Here is a 22965-nt window from a genome sequence, read left to right as displayed (position 1 = left end):
TTTAAAGCGGTCATCGTCAGCTCGGGTGCTACTTTAATTTACCCCAGGTACTCTAAAAAATACTTAAAAATATCCCAGGTACAGAAAATATACTAACATGTTCCCGGCCAGTTTACACAACTGTTGACTTACAGTAAAGAATAAGATAAGTGTATATTTTAATATCTTATGATCATACTTTTGGATTTTATAGCAATAGTCTTGTATGTGATCAATTTTGACACTTTGTTCTTCCTACGGTACATTTAGTGTATTTTTGGATTTCCCATGTAAATTGCAGACATTTCTTGAGTGGTAAAACTATACCAAGCTAACCTTAAAAGTAATTGAGTGTTAACACATGTTACTGTATTCACAATTATAAAACGTTCTAAAGTATGAGACCAGGTCTTAAATAAACGTTTAAAAACTGGACGTATGAACATCTATTATGGTTTTGAAAGTTTTCAGCTCTATTATACTACAACAAAATATCTAAGACCCAAATTGATTTGCATGATGGCAGAAAGGAAGTTCCCTTCTCAAAAAAGTGTGTGAAATGTACGTTTTAAGTACGTTTTGCGTGTGTTAAACGTGGCGGTATTGGCACTGCGTTTTTTGTGCGCTTTTTCTTACAGAGTGAGTTTTTAACAAAAACAAACAAACAAGAAAATGTGCGCTTTTTGTGGATAAATGTGCGCTTTATGTGCGTTAAACATGCGCTTTTTTTATTTAAAAAGCGCACATTTAACTCACAAAAAGTGCAGTTATAACCCACATAAAAGCGCACATGTGTGTTAAATGTGCGCTTTTATGTGCGTTAAATGTGCGCTAAACGTGCGCTTTTTATAAGTGCGTTTTTGACTGCCATTTATGTGTGTAAAATGTGCGCTTTTAAGTGCGTTAAATGTGCGCTTTTTGTGAGTTAAATGTGCGCTATTTTATTTAAAAAGCGCACATTTAACTCACGAAAAGCGCAGTTATAACCCATATAAAAGCGCACATGTGTGTTAAATGTGCGCTTTTATGTGCGTTAAATGTGCGCTTTTTAAATAAAAAAGCGCACATTTAACTCACAAAAAGCGCACATTTAACGCACGTTAAGCGCAGTTATAACCCACACATTAAATTCAGATATGCAATAAAAACCAATAATTATATAAACATATATATTTGTGTATTTGAATAATTACAAGATAATTCAATTTTATACTTTAATGTACACCAACATTTTTTAACATACATGAGTAATTAAATATCAATGGCAATTTGATGAAATAAATATAAATATAATTTGATTATAAATAAACAAAAAATAATAGCATACTGAAATAACATGTACAGTATATACACACGAACAGCTATATACATAAGAAAGATGCATATCAATCAAGGCCTGTCAGCATTTCTTTGAGGTGGCGGAGTGCAGCTCTCATCTTTCTCTCCAAGTCTGCCACCAGCCGGTCAAACTTCTTTGCAACTATTATACTGTCATGGCCTCTGCGCGATGCGTCTCGTGCATGATCTCATTTGATCAGGTCCTGAAAGATATTTTATAATGTAAGTGTTGAATATTGCTGTTATGGTAATCTTGTTGCTATAAAAATTATAAATTTAAATCAAAACTAGCTTGTTTGCTTGTTGTTTTTGGTTGTTTGTTTTGCCATTTTAATCCCCTGATCACATGTGACTTAACGCTTTTCATAAATAAATACGTTTGATAGAAAATACTGTTCGAAAATGTACCAAGATACGTGGTCTCATTTTGCTGTGTGGACTGGTCGGAAGTGTGACACCTTTAAAATGCAATAACCAGTACCCTGTATAGTTTTACCTCTCAACAAATCCAGCTTTTCTTGGTCAAGGAGAGGGCGCGGTTTTCCCACTCCTGTTCTCCTCATGTCGGCCAGCTTGTGCAGGGTAAAACCTGGTATTCAAGTCCATACATCAGGTAGTCTCTCTTTTGCTCCCTTTTTTGGCAGGCGATGCGATGAGGCACATTCTTTCCAAAGGATCTTCTGATCAATGTAAATTTCACGGTCACCATGGGGTTTAACCTTTAAATTTTAAAGTTCTCATTTAATATGGGGGAAAAATCTGTTCATTAATGACCAAAAATAGGTATAAATAACTTTAAGATGACAATAACCATAAAATACAGCCATAATAATTCAAATGGTGTTGTTTTTCTTTAAAATTTCATTACATTTACTCATCCATTTACATTTCCCAGTGAATATACATAAATATGATAATGATCATAATTAATTCATTAAACTAAATAAAAAAGGGATGCAGAATTGAAAATACGAACCTGTTACAACAGACTGTTCTTCAGTATTCCAAAAATACAGGCAGTTGTTGAACTAGACCATATCACTTTATATGTCTTTAACCACCCACTTTTAATCTCCTTTGCAACAAACTTATTGTTGATTTACACATTGTAGTAAATACACATTTTTTCATCACACAATACTTCATGCTGAAAGTATTTTAAGACATTTTACACTAGAATAATAAGTCTTAATTCTAGCTTAAAGTCAGTTGCTGATGCTGCTTGTTTTAAAAAAATAACTTCCTATCTGTGGTTCTCAAATAGATGGTGCCTGAACAAATCAAAAGTATATCAACACCCCTTAGTTAGGCTTAGATGGAGGACTGATAGGGACTGGCTATTCTCTTATCTGATTCCATGCTGTGTCTAAGCCAAAAATTGCATAATTTGAGAAATACTGATAAGGCAGTCATTTCAACACCAAAATATTTATTGAATAATACACAGCACCCTTAAAACATTATATTTAATTGTAAATATTGAAATATAACATGCTGAATGGTTTTAGCAAATAATATTAATAGTATAAATATTATTTTAATTGCCTTTTAAAATGTATGTTTATGGTCAATGTGGTAGACATTAATTGTATTAGGGTATAAATATCTGTATAAGAAAGTTCAAATACTTATTTATGTTGAGGAAATATAATTGATACTATCAAGCCTACATAATACTTTTGACACTTTCAATATTTTAATTAGTTACACACAGTCTGATTTAGGTGGACATTTTTAGAAATGTTTGAGATTAAAACGTAAGCAATAGGGTATTCATTGAAATTGTATGATAAAGTATGTAAACATTAAACAGGTTAATATGGACAACCAGTAATTATTCAAACTGCCCCTTATATTATTACAGGTTACTGAGATATATGTCTATGTTTATTCATTTGATGTAAATAAATTGTTAGAGCCTGCAACAATTTTGTTTCTTGTTCAATTTCTGTACAACATTTACTAAACGGTTGTTAAAGACACACTTTTTAAGAAGTTTGTTAAACATGTGTCTTTTTAGATACATCCGTTTAAAACAGATCATATGATAAAAACACACTTATGAAATAAAATACTAACTTATGCTTAAAAAAGACGCACATCAAAATAGAAAAACGCACTTTTGTGAGAAAAAACCAACATCTGTAAACCTTAAAACACACTTCTTATATAAAAGACGCACTTCCTAAATAAAAGACGCACTTCTTAGATAAAAAACACACATTTTGCTCAAATCTACACTCAAAAGCGCACTTACAGATGAAGAAAACACACAAAAAACGCACTTCCTAAATAAAAGACGCACTTCTTAGATAAAAAACACACATTTTGCTCACATCTACACTCAAAAGCGCACATACAGATGAAGAAAACACACAAAAAACGCACTTTTTCACTAAAATAACGCACTTGAAGAGAAAAAACGCACAAAACGCGCACTTAAATGCACTTTTGAACACTGAAAACGCACATATTAACAAAAAACACACAATTAATGCACTTTTAAGTGCGCTAAATGTGTGTTCTGGTAAAAAGTGCGTTTTTATTTGACAAGGGTTATCCCCTGCATGATGTAAAATACTGATTTCTTGTTTTAAAGGGATCTTTTCACGGTTTGGTAAATTGACAAAATTGAAAAAAGTTGTTTCAGATTCGTAAATTTTCGGTTTAGTTATGACATTTGTGAGGAAACAGTATTACTGAACATTTGCCATGGTCTAATATAGCCATTATATGCATCTTTTGACGATTTTAAAACCTAAAAATTATAAAGCGTTGCAACGGGAAACGATTGAATAATTTGGAGAGTTCTGTTTTTGTCGTTTAAATTTGTGAAACTACGAAGATTGCTTATATTACGTATAAAATACGCGTCTTATGTATGCTTGACAGGATAGCTCAGTTGGCAAATGCGTTTTTACTTCAGGTTTCCGGGGGTCACTGGTTCGAGCCCTGCTGAGGGCTACTTTTTTTTCCTTTTTTAAATTTTATATTTGATTTTTTACTGGAGCTTTTAAAATTTAATGTTTACATTTATTAATATAAAAAATTTAATGACAAACTTCAAAACATGCCAAAATCTGTGAAAAGGTCCCTTTAATGAATCATCATCCAAAGTAAACCATAAAATGCAAAAACTCTGTGATCACCTTTGGGACTTATCCGCTATCAGACTTGTTATAAAACCAAAAGCTCTTTGACATCTCGTGCAAATAAAACAGGCTGTAAATGAGACAATAACAGGAATAATACATATCAATTACATGTAGTCATTGTTGCATTTAGGCAGATCCATGTACGTCTTAGGAAATATGGAAGGACCATAATAATATGTATTTAATGAAGAACACTTGAAGGATTTTGATCTTTTATTCTAACACAAAAAACACGGTAACATTGCGTTATCTACATGTAAAATAGATTAGACATTATCACCATAAGTCAATATTATGATTAATGTAGAATTTTACAGTTCTTACTTTGAAACCAAACATCTTACAGATAAAATTGGGTGTATTTTTTTCATAGGCAAAATCATCAACAAGCTTTTCCTATGACTCCACAATGTCACAACTTGTAAAGGTCTTGCTTCTGTAACTTTTTGAATGAATCTCACATCATTTTCTTATTTGACATAATTCATGCTTATTTTGTTAAAAATGCTGCCAAAATCTTTTGCATTTCTGTTCAATTCACAAACACAATTGGTTATAATTGCCACCTCGAAAGTTATGTTGGCTTATTTATAAGTTTACATCAGCCTTATGTATGTTAAAAAAATAATACAAAATACCAAATGAAAAAAATTAATTTACCATAATATTATAATTCCTGTAATTTTTTGCAATAATTTGAGCGTGTTTACAGTATTAGTTGTTAGTTACTATAACATACTAAAGAAAAATAAATGCATACATACTGGGTATTTTAATATTTCATCATGATTGTATTTCAGTAAGGAAGCCTTCGGCTTGATACTGCACAGAATCCAAGATGAACTCCTTTTTTCTCTTAGTGCTTCCTGTGGTCTTGTTGACTGTGAAAGCAAGGCCAAGGGACAGGCTGGTAAGTCACCTTCTTAGGCATTAATCTAGCTTAATTCTATCTTTAGTAACAGTCACTAACATTTGACCTATTCATCATTCTGTGTGTGCCAAGTTTCATGATCATATCTTATGTACTTGTGCAGTCATTGCAGTTTTTGCAGAGGGTTGTACCCCTTTGCATGCTGGGAAATTTGTCGTCTGCTAAAATGTTGTCTGCTGGATTTCTAAAATTAGCATTTTCTTCGTTTTTTCAAAGAATACTATCAGAATAGAAAACAGTTTGAATCCTGATGAGACGCCACATTCTGTGGTGTCTCATCTGGATCCAAACTGTTTGCAAAGGCTTTCAAAGTTCGGTTCCAGCACTGAAAGAGGTACAGTTGGACAGACAGCTAAGGCACACATTATCTTGATACTTATAATATAAGCTTTATTATTAAATTCTTAACGCACACTTTGTTTGAGTTTCCATTCTTGGAACAAGTTGTATCAATTTTAATGCAGTTATGGTTCAACCCAAGCACAAACAACTTTAAGATATAAACATGCGAAACAATTCAAATGTTTAACAACTATTCTGTGCTCAAATGTTTGCTGAGACACCAAATAGTAGGAAGCAAACTGGAGAAAGCCATTTGGGCATAAGATTTCTTTGCATTTGCAATAGAGCTCAAATAAAATAGGTTGAGAACTACTGGTGAAGAATAAAGAATTAAGTACTGAACTTTAGTCGGTTACCATTTTGTTTTACTTGGTATATTGTAGTTGTGTGAATTTATTCTTTCTGCTCATTTAAAGCAAAACAGAGACAAAATTTAGTGAAAGAGCTAATGATTATTTTAAACATATGATGGATCAGCAGTAATACTTATTGCAATCACACCCTTGGTGAATTTTCTGTCTAAGGGCCGAATTATTCTACAAACATTCAGTGCTTTAGTTGATCAATCCAGTCATGTAATCGGAGAACTCCACAGAATGTTTTCCATCTTTTACTTTCTCTCTGTTCAGAATACACTAAATACACATATTGCTTTCCGTTGTTTTCTTGCTCTCTATTAAATTTACCTGTTAATTATTTATGAATTTATATAAAATGTGTAAAAAAGTTTTATATATATATTTCAATATAAATTACAATAAAAGTTAAGAAGAACATGTGTCAAAAATGCATCATAAGTAAGTTATTTCATTCTGAAATCGAAAATGTCTGGACAGTCGAATTTGCCAGCATGTATATCATGCATGTACGATGTGAAACTAAATGTAGTTTAACGTTTCATTTTAAATTCCTGCAACAATATATATTCATACTACATACGAACACTAAATCTGATCCTAATTTAAAAAAATGCTCAGTTATTGTAGGAAAATATGTACAAAATATCTTTGTCACAATCGGCTCGGGACGCTAACTTGTCTTTGCTGCATTTTATGAAATTCGTCTTCAATGTATTATTTGTGTTGCCTATTTTGTGTTATTGTAACATATTTTATCAATATATTACAATTTAACACACATAAAAAATCGTATAATCTCACTTTAAACAGACATTACAAAAAACTTTAAAGTCTTAAACTCTTTTCAAAGTATGTTGAATATTAAAATGTTATGGACTTTGTACTAATAATGGGACTGAAGGTTCAAAATGATTCTGCAGGATTAAATTTAATTCTTAAATTATTCTTCTGACACCTATAAAAAACAACACAGTTTACTTCATTTTGCTCTTCGTTCGTATTTATTTTACTGTTTAACTGCTGATTTCTGTCAGGCTCTGCAGAGTGACTATAAAGATCTCTGAAATCAACATTTTAAAATAATGAAAATGAATATTTTCCAAAGCTTTGATGTTAAACATTAGACAAATATATGACGCATGTCTTTTAATACTGAAACTTAATTTAAATAAATATGATTCTAAATTATTTGTTGACAGGCGCCTTTATTAAAATTACATAATGCATAACATGGTCTAGCCACTGTTTCTATGTTACCACTTTGCAGACTTTAATAAAGCTGCTATGGCTGAGTCATGCAGTGACTCAGGAATAGAGACCCCCATAACCATACCTTTTCTTGACGGGCATTCTTAGCTGAATCGATTTAAGCAATAAAAAAGATTTGTCATGTTCAAACCAAAACAAATTCGACTCAAATCAAAATCGACTGTTTTTGCGCCTTTTTCGGCCGTTTTCTAGTGGATTGTAACCTTTTGCAGTGCCATTTTTTACTTTAATCTCCAACTTTATCCTATTTCAGGGATTAAGTAGTGAACACCTATGCTTACCCTATCAATATCTCCAAACGATAAAACCAGAACAAAGTGAATAACATGCCTTCGAGGAAAATATGATGATTTGTTTAGAAAGTACAGCCCTTCATGACTCGATTATTTAGTATATTGTAGCCTTAACGATTGCTGACATCACGAGTCGCCCCCCTTGTTAACAAAATGCTCTATTTTTAGAAACGGGAATTCCAAATAGTGACGAATGTGAATGGTTACAAAATGACATAACTATGAAAATAAATACGTAGAATTACATTATTTCACGCATACCATTATGCAACCATCCGTTTTCTTTTCCGACTTGATACATTTACAGCTTTCCATTTAATATTTTACAGACACAGCACTCGTCCAGAATTCGCGCGAATCCATTAAATCCGATGCCACATTTAAACCGTTAACTCTACTCGTAACGTAAATTTCTGGCTCAAAGTAAATCATTTTAACTTCAATTAACACATCTCTATTACTTTTAAACTCTACTTCATCAAATCCATAGAAAGGCACGTCAGAATCCATGTCATAAATCAGAAAACATTCATCGTACTCCGCCATTTTTTACACAAGAACAGAATTGTTTTACGAACGAAATTTGTTTTAGGTTATAAGAAGATTTTTTGACATAAAACGGTCTTAGAAAAATTCACTAAAAACGGTGTCAGCAATATTCTTGGAAGAAAACGTTAGAAAAACGTTTCCCCCCAAAAAATTGTAAGAATTACCATATGCTAAATTAAATAGATATTTCGTCTGATTTTTGATCAGGTAAGGCTTCATAATGGACAACCGATGTATGTGGATTTTTGAAATGTGGTATATACCATAAGCATAGGTGCAAGCACCTATGCTAATCAGCTCAATACAGGTCTTCTATTGCAGCTTGCCATGAAAGGAAAATTGGTTGACTCAATGTACCATGTCTGTATTCAGTAGCAGGGATTTTCATGTAACAGCTTTATCACTTCAAATTGGCATTATTATAACATAATTGCATTTAATTTTTTGGATACTGGTTCAGCTTTCATCTTTATGATTTGTAATGATTTTTTTCTTGCCACTGTATTTTCTATTTTAGTTGTTATTCTTTCCTTTTAATCTACATGTATATGTGAATGTGAAGTTTCAACATATTGTTTTGAAACTGTATTTAAGGACTCGCAGTGGTGTAGTGGAAATGGTGTCTGCCTTGCGATCGTGAGGTCACGGGTTCGATCCCCATTTTGGGAGGGTTCTTTAGATTTCCCTTATAGAAACCAAGTACTGGTTCTAGTCCCAGGAAAATGACACAAATAAGCACCAGGCTTTCTATGCAATCGAGCTAAATAAATAGGTTTAAACTAATCTGTATTTAAGATTTTACTTTTCATTGTTTTATTTTTATTTATTTGTCTAAATTTGTACTTGAAGTTTTAATATTGACACTGGAGTTGAAACAGAGTTCAGTTTGCTAATATTTTGAAGTTACAAAATAACATAAATTACAATTATTGAAGCATATGTTATATTTAAAGTTGGACTATTTGGGCTTATTTATACTAAAAGTAGGTTACTGGTATATTATTGATATTTGTTGTACTGTTAGTGCTGATAGTAAACCCGTTCCAGTTTTGCTCTAGCAAAAAATCAAGAACAAAATTTAAAAAAGGAAAAAAATAGTAGCGGGTACCAGGGCTCGAACCAGTGACCCCCGGAGTCCTGGAGTTAGTACGTCTGAAGTAAAAACGCATTAGCCCTCTCAGCTATTCCGCCAGGTATACACAGGTTAAGTATTTTATACCTTATATAAGCAATCTTCGTAGTTTCGTAAATTTAAACGACAACAACAGAACTCTCCAAATTATTCAATCGTTTCGCGTTGCAACGCTTTATAATTTTTAGGTTTTCAAATCGTCAAAAGATACATATAATGGCTATATTGGACTATGGTAAATGTGCAGTAATACTGTTTCCTCACAAATATCATAACTAAAACGAAAATTTGCGAATCTGAAACAACTTTTTTCAATTTTGTTAATTTACCAAACCGTGAAAAGATCCCTTTAATATAATTGTCTGTGAAAAAACTTTTTCACTGGCATACCTATAAAGAAATTTGTAATTAAAGTGCTAAATATGGGACAAATCCCTGCATCGTCGACTTTAAATAGCCATTTTTCAATGAATCCTGAATATTAATAATCAGGATTTTTCTAACATACATGGTAATACCTCCTTTGCATGTACCAAAATATATATTTTATTTCAAAAATGCCTTTAAACAATTATAGAACTGGATTAACTTACCCTACCAAAATACTTTGAAATATATCGGCTACATCTCCTAGCATGTCCAACTTCTCACAGCATGTCGGGTTTCCGGGGAATGACGATGCACAGGAAATTTTATGCGCAAGCTTGCACTTGCATTCAATGACATTATCAACCATGTAGGCATGAATTGTTTTGGACTTGTTTTATTGCAGACGTCAGTGTTACTTGCGTCTGTATCTAATTGGGTTCTTCAGTACCCCCATTGGAGTTAAGTCAATGATTTTTCAGACATACTGGACTTGTCATAAATCTTGTTGATCAAATGGGGATTGCTTTGATGTATGATTCTGTTGGAAATTCAATAATATAACATTGATTGTTACATACCGTGGTAATGGGAGTCTAAGTAGCAAATAGGGTTTATAAGGATCAGAGCAAAGAAGTCTAAAGCAAACAATGTTTCATAGGGAAACTGGTAATAACTTTAAATAAATTTTAAGATTGACAGAGACTTGAGAAACAATAATGCCTGAAAACAAAAAGAAACTGCATGCAATTAAACAAACAAATCCTTTTACAAGATAAAATGATAAATTATGTTTCCTCCAATTTTTCCCCATATTAAATTAACTTCTGTTCTGTAGTGCTGAAACGTATTAATGCCATTTAACAAATGTTAATGCATTCACTAAAAGCATCAAAGACATTTTACATAATGTTTGCAGTATTCATCTTGGTTTATTGTACATTATGTTTGCAGTATTCATTTGGTTTATTGTACATTATGTTTGCAGTATTCATCTTGGTTTATTGTACATTATGTTTGCAGTATTCATCTTGGTTTATTGTACATTATGTTTGCAGTATTCATCTTGGTTTATTGTACATTATGTTTGCAGTATTCATCTTGGTTTATTGTACATTATGTTTGCAGTATTCATCTTGGTTTAGTGTACATTATGTTTGCAGTATTCATCTTGGTTTATTGTACATTATGTTTGCAGTATTCATCATGGTTTAGTGTACATTATGTTTGCAGTATTCATCTTGGTTTATTGTACATTATGTTTGCAGTATTCATCTTGGTTTATTGTACATTATGTTTGCAGTATTCATCTTACAATGGTTTATTTTTAGCTGCATCAAACGCAGTACGGGATGTTACGCGGAGTTTTCGCGGCTTATTTTACATTATTACATATTGCTGGTCATAAACCTATAGATACAAAACAGAAAACCAAATTCAACCGGCCACACGCGAAGTCTCCATACATATTTTAAATATGTATACGCGCGTTCTTCGAACAAACCTGTTTGAGTGGTTTATCGGGAATTGCTATGTGTATTTGATTCGATTATTAACAGTATCGAGAATCATCGCGCTCATACTTAATACATTAGTCAATATGCTGCAATAATACATTAGTAAATATGATGGAATAATTCTTGTTGATTAATTAAAAATAATATTTATCATGGTATTGTTAAAAACACATTAAGAATCTATTATTGACATGCCATAAAATAATATCGCTGGATATCTTAATTTTACATCTTTCTGGTGGTAAAGAAAATTCCAGTTCACCTAGTTCACGCTATAGCGTCTTTATAATATAACTATTATGTTACTGACCGCGAACTCCGAACAGCACATAAGGTCTGACCTGTATATAAACTCTGACAATCAAACACACTAACCGCGAACTGACCCCTTATACCTCGCGGGTTGAAATGCAATACATTAAAGTGAGGCATCGCTTCCACTGCTCTTTATACTTTTAATTGTAACATGTTGACAGGAATATGGAAGTCAGTACTTAATATGAGAACATGGCCTTTAAGTACACAACTGTTCTCGCACTGAAAATCCTCTGAAAATAAAAGGTGCACGCACAAACTGTATTGATGTCGAGATTGAGTGTAAAACTGTTCTATCTATAAAGCCTTTTTATTAGAGATAAAACAGTTTCATGCTGAACACGCAGTAAAACAGTGTTACAAAGACACGGACATGTTTCCAATGTTCTAGTGGTATTATCAAATCAGCCAATGCAGTCAATGAAGTGTATTCATCTGTACTTGGCCGCGGGAAGTTTTATTTTAATTCTATTGGACGCTAACAAAGGTCAGGCTAAGGTGAAAAGCTGGCGTATACAGCTAACGCCGAAAAAAAGAGTACTTATTAACTCACAGGTAAACTTTTGGAAGAGCATTCCACCACTTGGGTCCAAAAACTGCTATCTATCTATAAGCCATCTTTATTCAGTATTGGGATGTTGAAGTTATTATCATCAATTGATACAGTATGTACATGTATGCATGCTTCTTCAACAGTTGTGCCAGCTCTTTGATAACGAGAGCGCCGATGGCGCTGAAAGCATAGTTGCAAGATACAGGGAAGATGCTGCTGAAGTAAATGTTTAGGTCAAAATATACTAAATAGTTTCCTTATATGTTTCGATGTAAAAGCGACAACTTTGAGCGAAAATAAATACAACATTTTGCACATAGAGACCCCCATAACCATACCTTTTCTTGACGGGAATTCTTAGCTGAATCGATTTAAGCAATAAAAAAGATTTGTCATGTTCAAACCAAAAACAAATTCGACTCAAATCAAAATCGACTGTTTTTGCGCCTTTTTCGGCCGTTTTCTAGTGGATTGTAACCTTTTGCAGTGCCATTTTTTACTTTAATCTCCAACTTTATCCTATTTCAGGGATTAAGTAGTGAACACCTATGCTTCCCCTATCAATATCTCCAAACGATAAAACCAGAACAAAGTGTACAACATGCCTTCGAGGAAAATATGATGATTTGTTTAGAAAGTACAGCCCTTCATGACTCGATTATTTAGTATATTGTAGCCTTAACGATTGCTGACATCACGAGTCGCCCCCCTTGTTAACAAAATGCTCTATTTTTAGAAACGGGAATTCCAAATAGTGACGAATGTGAATGGTTACAAAATGACATAACTATGAAAATAAATACGTAGAATTACATTATTTCACTCATACCATTATGCAACCATCCGTTTTCTTTTCCGACTTGATACATTTACAGCTTTCCATTTAATATTTTACAGACACAGCACTCGTCCAGAATTCACGCGAATCCATTATCCGATGCCACATTTAAACCGTTAACTCTACTCGTAACGTAAATTTCTGGCTCAAAGTAAATCATTTTAACTTCAATTAACACATCTCTTACTTTTAAACTCTACTTCATCAAATCCATAGAAAGGCACGTCAGAATCCATGTCATAAATCAGAAAACATTCATCGTACTCCGCCATTTTTTTACACATTTTCAAAGAATAAAAGTGCTTTATGCCCCACTTCCTGCTGAGAATATGTTTTAATTTCTATTTATAATTAACCGATGAAATGTTACATATACTTTAACCAGGGCCTTATTAATTCAGTTATGTAAACATTTGACCTCTCACAGAACAGTAAACGAAGGAAATAGAAATTGGGATCCCATATAAATTAGGTGTGAGGTCACTATCAACAAGAACAGAATTGTTTTACGAACGAAATTTGTTTTAGGTTATAAGAAGATTTTTTTGACATAAAACGGTCTTAGAAAAATTCACGAAAAACGGTGTCAGCAATATTCTTGGAAGAAAACGTTAGAAAAACGTTTCCCCCAAAAAAATTGTAAGAATTACCATATGCTAAATTAAATAGATATTTCGTCTGATTTTTGATCAGGTAAGGCTTCATAAAAGGTAACCGACCGATGTGGATTTTCAAAATGTGGTATATACCTTAAGCATAGGTGCAAGCACCTATGCTAAAAATTGGAGTGGTTCCACATTTAAATGTTTACATAATAGCATGAGTATCTTGAACGTTACGCATGCATGTATAGGGAGCCAGTGCAGTGAATTGAAAATCTCCTTGCTTTGTTAATCATGCGAAACATGGATGACAATTCTGGCTGCCCGATTTTGAATTTGTTACAGTTTGTCAATCTGATATTTTGGGATTTCAGTGAAGAGTGTATTAAAAAAGTCTTAGTGGCAATGAATTAGGCTGTGCTAAAGGACCTCGGCAGATTTTTGTGATAAATGCCTTAGAATGATATTAAGATTTTTAAAGTTGCACACTAGTGATTTGACATTTTCTTTTGATGTCCTGATCAAAATAAAAATGTTGATTCATACACCAAAGTTTTAAAGAATCTACACATCTTCACGTTAAATATCACCAGCACTAATATTTATGCAGGAGATGTTTATTTTTGACAATGGCTGCTTGGAACCCTAAATGATAACCTCTGTTTAAAATTGTTCATTTTCAATGAACCAATTCATCCAGTCAATGACATTTTGCATAACAATAACAGACATGATGATATACTGATTCTTCATTTTAAGGATGTCCAGGTTGAATTTTATTGTAAGATTTGTGATCCTCAGCGTAACTATACAGACCTGCTCAATATTTTTGGCCAACCTTATTCAGTTCAGCAATTTACATGTTGAATATCACTGGACTGGCACAGGAGCCCTGGGGAACACCGTACTGGGTTCAGACTTCAAGGAAGAGATATTCACATCAACTCACATTAATCCTTCAGTCAGATAAGATTCTATCCAGTTAAGAGGAGTTCCTTCAATTGCAAAATCATTTCATGGTAAATTGTAAGTACATGTATTTGTATACAAAGTGTTCAAAGCTGGTGAGGCTTATTTCTATTTCTTACTGTGCAGTAGCAAGGGAATTATTCTGACATGAAGTTTTCTGATGGTCAACCCAGACATCTTTAACCTTAAAAATGTAAATTGTTGATCACCAACACTTTAACTGAAAAGAAGTAACAAATTTACTGCCAGATGCATGTCTTATTAATGGAATTTCTCCATTGAATCTCAATCAAATGCAATAAATAAATTGATGGTTTGAGTAAACACTAATGTCTTTGAAGCACTAAGGGAATAATCAACAAATCTTTAACATATTTAACATGAGACACAAGAAGAATGAATAAACCTGGTTCACAGCCAACACAAAGTTTACCCGGAACAAAAAACAAAACGTTTGGCAATATTTACTCAAACTAACTTGCAAAGGATAGTTATCAATGATGTTCTGTTTTGATGTTTCATAGTCAACTAAAAAAGTGTTCCCTTGAGTATTATCATCATAGTAGAGATAATGAGATATTTAATCATGTTGGAAGACTCAGTGCTAACTTTACCTACTCTTGATATTTATTGGCATTTTTCAATCTGATTGTGCAGTCCCATTGGTGCGTACAATTTCATTTGTCCTAACCAAAATAGTAACTTGTCTTGACTTTAAAATGTAACTCAATTCCAAACATTGTGCATATCAAAGATATTAATATATAAACAAACACAAGTGTCTCAAAATAAATGTCAACCTTTAACCATGTATACAAAATGTTTCATCAAGCTTGAGTCATAAATGTGGCTTTGAGTAATACTATTTGTTTTCTTATATTTGACCTGGTGACCTTACTTGTAAATACTTGGACCAGATTCAAACTAAGCCTTGACATTAACACATATTGTAATAAAGTTGCATTGAGATTGTGCCAAAAACGTCGCCTTGCCTTAACAGAGGTTAAAATGTTTTTTTTCAATCTTTCAGGGTGACCTAGTTTTTTGACGTACATGAAGCAGATTTCAACTTGGTCTTGATATCATCAAGATAAACATTTTGACGCAGTTTTAACAAGATTGAGTCATACATAGTGCATCTTAATTGGTTACAATGTTTTTAGCTCCACTGGCCAGAGGCCAGCGGGGCTTATGTCATGGTCCTGTGTCCGTCGTCCGTTAACTTTTCCTTTAAACATCTTCTCATAAACTAGGAATGTTCCTGGGGTGAACCTCTTTAAAATTTGTTCAAATTATGCTCCTGGGGTCAAATTTGACCCTGCCCCGGGGGTCACAAAATTGAAAATTTGCTTATATAAGGCCTATTTTGTGAAAACTTTCAAAATTTTCTCGTCCATAACCATTGGGCCTAGGGCTATCAAATTTGGTATGAAGAGACATCTAATAGTCCTCTACCAAATTTGTTCAAATTATGCCCCTGGGGTCAAATTTGACCCTGCCCCGGGGGTCACACAATAAAAAATTTACTTATATAAGACCTATTTTGTGCAAACTTTCAAAATCTTCTCGTCCATAACCATTGTACCTAGGGCTATCAAATTTGGTATGTAGAGACATCAGAGCCATATAAGGAAACATGCCCCGCCCCTTGGCAGCCATGTTTTTCAAGCAAATGTAACCATTTTCGAACTCATCCAAGATATCATTGAGACCAATCTTCTGACCAAATTTCATGAAGATTGGACACTAAATGTGGCCTCTAGAGTGTAAACAAGGTTTTACTATAGCCATATAAGGAAAAATGCCCCGCCTCCTGGCGGCCATGTTTTTGAACCAACTGGCATCATTCTCAAACTTGTCCAACATATAATTGGGATGAAACTTCTGACCAAGTTTCATGAAGATCGGACAATAAACGTGGCCTGTAGAGTGTTAACAAGATTTTACTAAAGCCATATATAGCCTCATATGGAAAAATGCCCCGCCCCTTGGAAGGCATGTTTTTCAAGCAAACATAACCATTTTTGAACTGATCCAAGATATCATTGATACCAATCTTCTGACCAAATTTCATGAAGATTGGACAATATTTAATGTGGCCTCTGGAGTGTTAACAAGGCAACGGACGATGCACGACGGACAAAAGACGATCACAAAAGCTTACCATGAGCACGTTGTGCTCAGGTGAGCTAATGACAAGGATTGCAAACAGAGACAAAACATGCATATAACAAAACCATTGCTGTACTGGCATTATGGAAATGCAAGCAATAAATCCAATAAATGACATTGTAACTTAATTTAAGCTGATATTGACTTTGGCAAATTACGCTTGCAGCATATGACACCATAGGAAGCAATCAACTTTCTCGCCATGTAATTTATTATCTGTGCCCACGAACTCCCCACTAAACAAGCCTGGCCATCCATACGAGACAATCAATAAAGCTAGCACTGCCGACTAGCTGGGACAGTCTCTTGTAGACTCATGTTAGCCTTTCATTGCATACTGGCTATCATGTCTGCTTATGAGAGATGACCTCAGACCCCATGTCAGACAATCAATAAGTTATGAGTTGATCAATAAATTAATTACTGTATGAGTGAGTCTCCCTTTTAACAATTAGCTAGGAAAAGATATGAATTGAAATCAAGGTATTGTGTCGTGCTCCTGTTTTCTCTCCCCTCCTTCCTCTCCTTGAAGTATCCCACACACAAAATGTGATAATATTTGTTACATCAATATATTTTTTAATTAAAAAATGGCAGATGAATACGCTTCTTAATTATGCATAAATTCCTTACTAATAAGTGTCCAACCATGAACTTCAGGGTTTTTAGCGATTTACTATAAAAATGTCACAGATTGAACATCTATCCACCTTTCCATTTTCAGCAGCACCCTGCAACTTTAGAGACCATCCATCTATCCCTTATATAAGACTTTCTTTTACTACCTTTACAGGTGGAAGGTCATAGGGTTTTTTTTAGCCAGTAAAAAACTTTTTTATCAAATTTAGTGCATATCATTTTGATTCATTATGGGTTTAATTAGCAGGACTTTTTTTCAATGTCCCATATTCTCACTGCAAGTACCTTCAATAAAGAAATGATGTAGTTGCACATCTAGGCTGAATTTGGATCTAGGTTGCATGCGTCAAAAGCCTACAGGGGGCAGGGCATTTTTCCATATATGGCTATAGTAAAACCTTGTTAACACTATAGAGGCCACATTCATTTTCCAATCTTCATGAAACTTAGTCAGAAGATTTGTTTCAATGATATCTTGGATGAGCTCAAAAATGGTTTCGGTTGCTTTTAAAACATGGCCACCAGGGGGCGGGGCATTTAATCTTATATGGCTATATATTGCATTAGTAAAACCTTATTTACACTCTAGAGGTCAGATTTATTGTCCAATCATCATGAAACTTGGTCAGACGATTTGTCCCAATGATATCTTGGATGAGATTAAAAATGGTTCCGGTTGGTGGAAAAACATGTCCGCCGAGGGGGCATGGCATTTTTCCTTATATATCTATAGTAAAACCTTGTTAACACTCTAGAAGCCATATTTATTGTCAGATCATCATAAAACTTTGTCAGAAGATTTGTACCAATGATATCTTGTAGAAGTTTGACAATGGTTCCAGTTGCTTGAAAAACATGGCCACCAGGGGGCGAGGCATTTTTCCTTATATGGACTTATGAATCTTCTTGAAACTTTGTCAGAATATTTGTTTGAATGATATCTTGGATGTATATGAAAATGGTTCTGGTCTGTTGAAAAAACGTGGCTGCCAGGGTGTTCACTAGTCATGAAAGTTGGTAAGAACATTTTGTTCTAATGACATCTTGGGCTGCATGGAACAGGTCAGTTCCTTTGAATCTCAGGTGAGCAACTTTGGGCCTTTCAGGACCTCTTGTTTTATTATTAATGGGTTGAATAAATTGTTATGTTTTAAATGTGAATTTTTTCAACATCACATTCGTCTTATGGCCAACATGACTGGCTGACAATTGGTGATTGAAATACAGAAATCCAAGATCAATACCCCAGCCCTGAAACACAGTGCATTTATTGTCTTAGTATTCAATGTCATTTTGTAAGAATGTTACATGAATTTCAAAAGAAGAATTCTAGAATAATGGTCTGAAATCTATAAATTGCAATTCCTGACAAAATGGTTTCAGTCCTGGCTTTCATTTCAGTCATCAATAATGCATATTAACATTGCCAGTAATATATCTCTGTTGCCTACTCAGCTTGGGAAAGTGGTATTTCTTTAGAAATATGGAAATCAAGTCGGCAGTTGTGATGTTGCTCATGCATAACAATCCATAAGAATTATTTTAAAGCTTGCGTATAATACATGTAATTACTCAACAGGTATCAACAATTAATTAATAACTTATAATAACACTACAAAGTGAAATATGTATATTTCCTTTAGTAACCATTAGAAAGATTTGTATGCTTTTTTTATTATAATGAGTCATACAAAAATATTGCAATCCAAGCATGCAATATTCCCTCCGTCCCAATCATGCATTCCATCAAATTCTTATTGAACAGTAAGTTGCTGCATTTCATTAAAAGTTATGGGATTAATTGCTGAACATTTTACAAATCTGTTATCAAACCTGATTTACATTCAAAAAGAATGTAACATTAAAATTGCTCTCATAGATAATATCTATGTTTGAAAATTATCGATAAATAAACACATTTACTAACACGACTGTTATGTTTGGAATAGTTTTAAATAATTTTATTTACAATCAAACAGATTTGTAAATGTGCCTTCCCTGGGTTCTCAACCCAGGACCACAAAAAGTGAAAGCAACCAAGCTACCACAACACCACACAGGCTTTCAATTTTGGATGGTAATGTAAATGCTACTAGTATGTTCTTGATACACGTAACGACAACTGAATGTAAATTTAGAGTTCAGGCAACATGTACATGTACAAGCCGTTTTCTGAACACGGGAAAGTGAAAGTGTTTTTTTAACTATTTGTTTGTATTTAAAAGGTCAAAATCAATTATATTTTGTGTCGTCTGTGTATGTTTCTTTGGTTTTCATTTCTATTTTAGCTCATCATATGCAAATAAATATCGTTATTTTCATTGTTTTTAATCAAGTCTCGTTTCCGAGATCATCTCTGGGATTTAACTGTGTAAGCTACTTCGTTGTGCTTAGTGACTAACAATATCATTGTTTCGACAAATGACACGCGCTTATCTAAATTTTGGATGTTATAATACACAAGCTGTTGAATGTTTGGTTGCTTGATTGGGCAATAAAACAAAGACGCCTATATAAGCGCATCTGTGTATTTAAACTGGAAGCTCCGTAACGACTGTCAGCTAGATTGAGCTGGTTAATAGGCCCCCTGACGATACCTTAATTACATAACCTAGCAATAAATCGATGATTGAGACGACAGGCGTTCGCAAACTTTTAATAATCGCCAGAATGGGTAATTGCAGTTACTGATAAAACACACAGGTCGGAAAATTTCAAGCGCCCCAGGGACTCTGATTTCGAAATTCAAGCGCCCCGGCTTTAAAATAACCTGGGGAAAACCCTGACGTTTTTGCTCAATCATTGATGACAAGCCTTACAAATGTTGCATTAGTGATATGGTTTTGATTTATGATTATGAATTAACAAAAGAATATTTTCAATATTATTTGTTGATTCTTTGAATGAAATACATATTTTATTAATGGTTGATTTTACAAAATATGAGCGATTTCCTTTAAAACAGTACTTGAATAAATCCATAATAATCTCTGCCTGCAGACCGTATTTACCAAATTCATCTAGCATGCTACTATAAACTAATGAATCACGTATTACTCATAGCTATTGATCATTGAATGTTGTTTTTTCTATGTTCCTCAGTGTCTTGTTTCTCTATATCCATGTAAATCTATGGTGGTCATGCAAGTAAAAAACCAGTATGCAGACTCTAAACTGATCGTTCAGTGCCTATTGAAATACATGTACATCTATAATGGCCTCTTTAGGAGAGATATGTTGCATGTTTTCTGAAAATAAATTATACTTGTTAGTGATGCAACAATTTACTGATATATGAATATATATTGCGTTACATGTTCCACATATTGTACTGCAATATGATTTTCACATATTGTCATCAAAATCCATTTAAATGTAATATGTCATTATGCATATTAATGGGGTTATTTGTTTTTCCTTTTTTGCTCTTTAAATACTAGTGTGTACAAACAATATTAAACAACAGCAGTGTTTATTGATTTCCATTGCTTTTTTTTAATTCTCTCCCAATTCAAAAAACAAATAATTGCGCATCATAACTTTTGTACTAATCTGAGTAGTGACTTAATTTGTTTCAATAGTCAAGAAGTAGTTGAAACTGAAATATTGTTGTTCATGTCTGTTCGGATTTTAAATTCAGATAAAATTCGATGTGCTTAAGTTAAGATTAATGTTGAAATACAAAGTGAAAAGTGGTAGTAAGTTTGCTATTATCAGAATAATCCCGCAGCAGTGGTGGGTCATGTATTCATAACAGCATTTGAGGAGCGATAATGAGGCTGTTTTATGTACACAAAAGTTTCTATATATATACATATAATAACATATAATCCCATGCAATGTACAACATAGACATTTCAATTTTGCACTATTTTTTATGGTCCCAAAAACTTTTTAATTTTATAAAAATATTCTCCATAGCTATGTGTCAGTATTCCTACTGTAAGTTTATGACTGTACAAGTACCAACACGTATTTCCAATCAGAAACAATTTTTATTTGTTTTAGTTTTAAGAGTATAACAATAGCAAAGCCGCCAAATTATTTTTGTATGAAAACATTATTTAATTGAATCCAGTTAATGGACTCCATTCTTGGTGATGCACAGACTCTGTTTTGGTATTGGTCATAGTTTGTTTTGGCAGCAGGTCTGCATTATTGATGAATACACTGGATTGGATCGGAAAAGTAGTAACCAAATTGCGTGCCTGCTTCACTATAATATCATTGAAAGGTTCAATGACGACATTTGGCACAAGTTTTTTTCCCATCATATCCCAGTGATATGTTTTCAGCATAACCTTTTATGCTTGGCTTGCAGAGCAATTTTATGCCTATTGATTGGATGAATAATTGCTCAGAGATTTTCATATATAGAGAGATGGTTTGCTAGAAAAGCATGATTCCGGTCCCTGATAATTTCCAAATGTCCATGCTTATATGTTTAGTTCTCATGTCTGGAATATTCTGTGGGTATATATTAAGAAAACATACACACATGGACAGATAAGGCCCAATCTCACTATGATGCCGGTGGAGCCATGTTGCATGATCCGGAATCTACCGGGATGAACCGGGGCTCTACCGTGATGAACCGGGGCTCCACTGGGGACGACCAGAATGAAATGGGGACAACAGGAGTTTCACCGGGAAAGTATTAAAATGTTTAATACCTACGGGATGAACTGGGAGTCACGGGTAAGGACCAGCAACAACCGTCGCAGCACTGGGAACAACCAGGACGGCACACATAACAACCGAAATGGCATCATACCTCCACCAGGCCCATACAGACCCCGGCAGAGCTACGGCAACGCCTTGGTTGTCGCTGGTGGTGTCCAGGTGGAGCCCCAGTGAATGCCGGCTGAGTCCCAGTATAGCAACGGTACATCGGTAAATCGGCGCTCTGCCGGGACGCCACTGGCATTCATTAGAGCTCTGCCGGGGCATTACCAGCGACGACCAGGGTTAAACCGGGGCATTGCCGTAGCTATACCGGCTTCGGATGCCCGTATAGCCACGGTGAGTGCCAGCGAAGTTACGGTATAGTGGAGCCCAGGTAGTAACCGGGTTTTCAGGGCTCAATCAGGGCATTACCAGTGACAACCAGGGCTCTGCCAGGGCTTCACCGGGATTAACGGTAGCTAGTCCGGGGTTGACCGGGACTCTGCCGGGTTGTTGACAGGCTTCAACCGGGAAATAGTGTGACCTCATTTAAAAAATTCTACGAATCATCCCGGTTCTCGCAATGGGCTTTAACCACATTAATTGTAAACGAAAACACATACAAAACAAATTAAGAATGATACAAGAAAGATTTAATTGAAAAGGGTTTACGATCAGCAAGTTTGAAGCAATTATGGGCATAAAAAAACAAACTTTTTGTTTTTTTATGAGCATAATTGCTTCAGAAATCTAATTAGGTTATTATGTTTAAAACTCTGCGACGATACATAACAACCATTATTGTACGTTTCTGTCAATGACATTGAAGATTTCTGTATGTTTGTAAGCTATATTATGAGTTTTTAATGAGGTACAATCATTTGTCATTGATATTCTTGAAATAGGATGTACATCAGTTATTTAGTCTTTTATCAATAATTTTTCCCTAAAAATTGATATGTCATTTCCTGCAATTATCTGA

At 34.0% G+C, this 22965-nt stretch overlaps 2 protein-coding genes across 3 annotated transcripts in view; one reads left to right on the top strand and one right to left on the bottom strand.

Annotated features, from left to right (window-relative positions):
• Nucleotides 1–22965, bottom strand: part of LOC127865884 (FAS-associated factor 2-like) — an 88937-nt gene that overhangs the window by 22999 nt on the left and 42973 nt on the right. The gene's annotated exons all lie outside the window — the stretch shown is intronic.
• LOC127865870 (follistatin-related protein 5-like) overlaps nt 1–22965 on the top strand; it is a 52273-nt gene that overhangs the window by 926 nt on the left and 28382 nt on the right. For both annotated transcript variants that reach the window (XM_052405894.1, XM_052405893.1), the window contains exon 2: nt 5273–5382. In XM_052405894.1, coding sequence (XP_052261854.1) covers nt 5311–5382 — 72 coding nt within the window. In that variant the 5' untranslated portion in view covers nt 5273–5310. The remainder of the gene's footprint in view (nt 1–5272; nt 5383–22965) is intronic.

The sequence above is a fragment of the Dreissena polymorpha genome, chromosome 2 (assembly GCF_020536995.1).
Source record: "Dreissena polymorpha isolate Duluth1 chromosome 2, UMN_Dpol_1.0, whole genome shotgun sequence".
Classification (NCBI taxonomy): Eukaryota; Metazoa; Mollusca; class Bivalvia; order Myida; family Dreissenidae; genus Dreissena; species Dreissena polymorpha.
The sequence above is the reverse complement of the archived record's forward strand: the minus strand, read 5'-3'. Positions and strand labels throughout refer to the sequence as shown.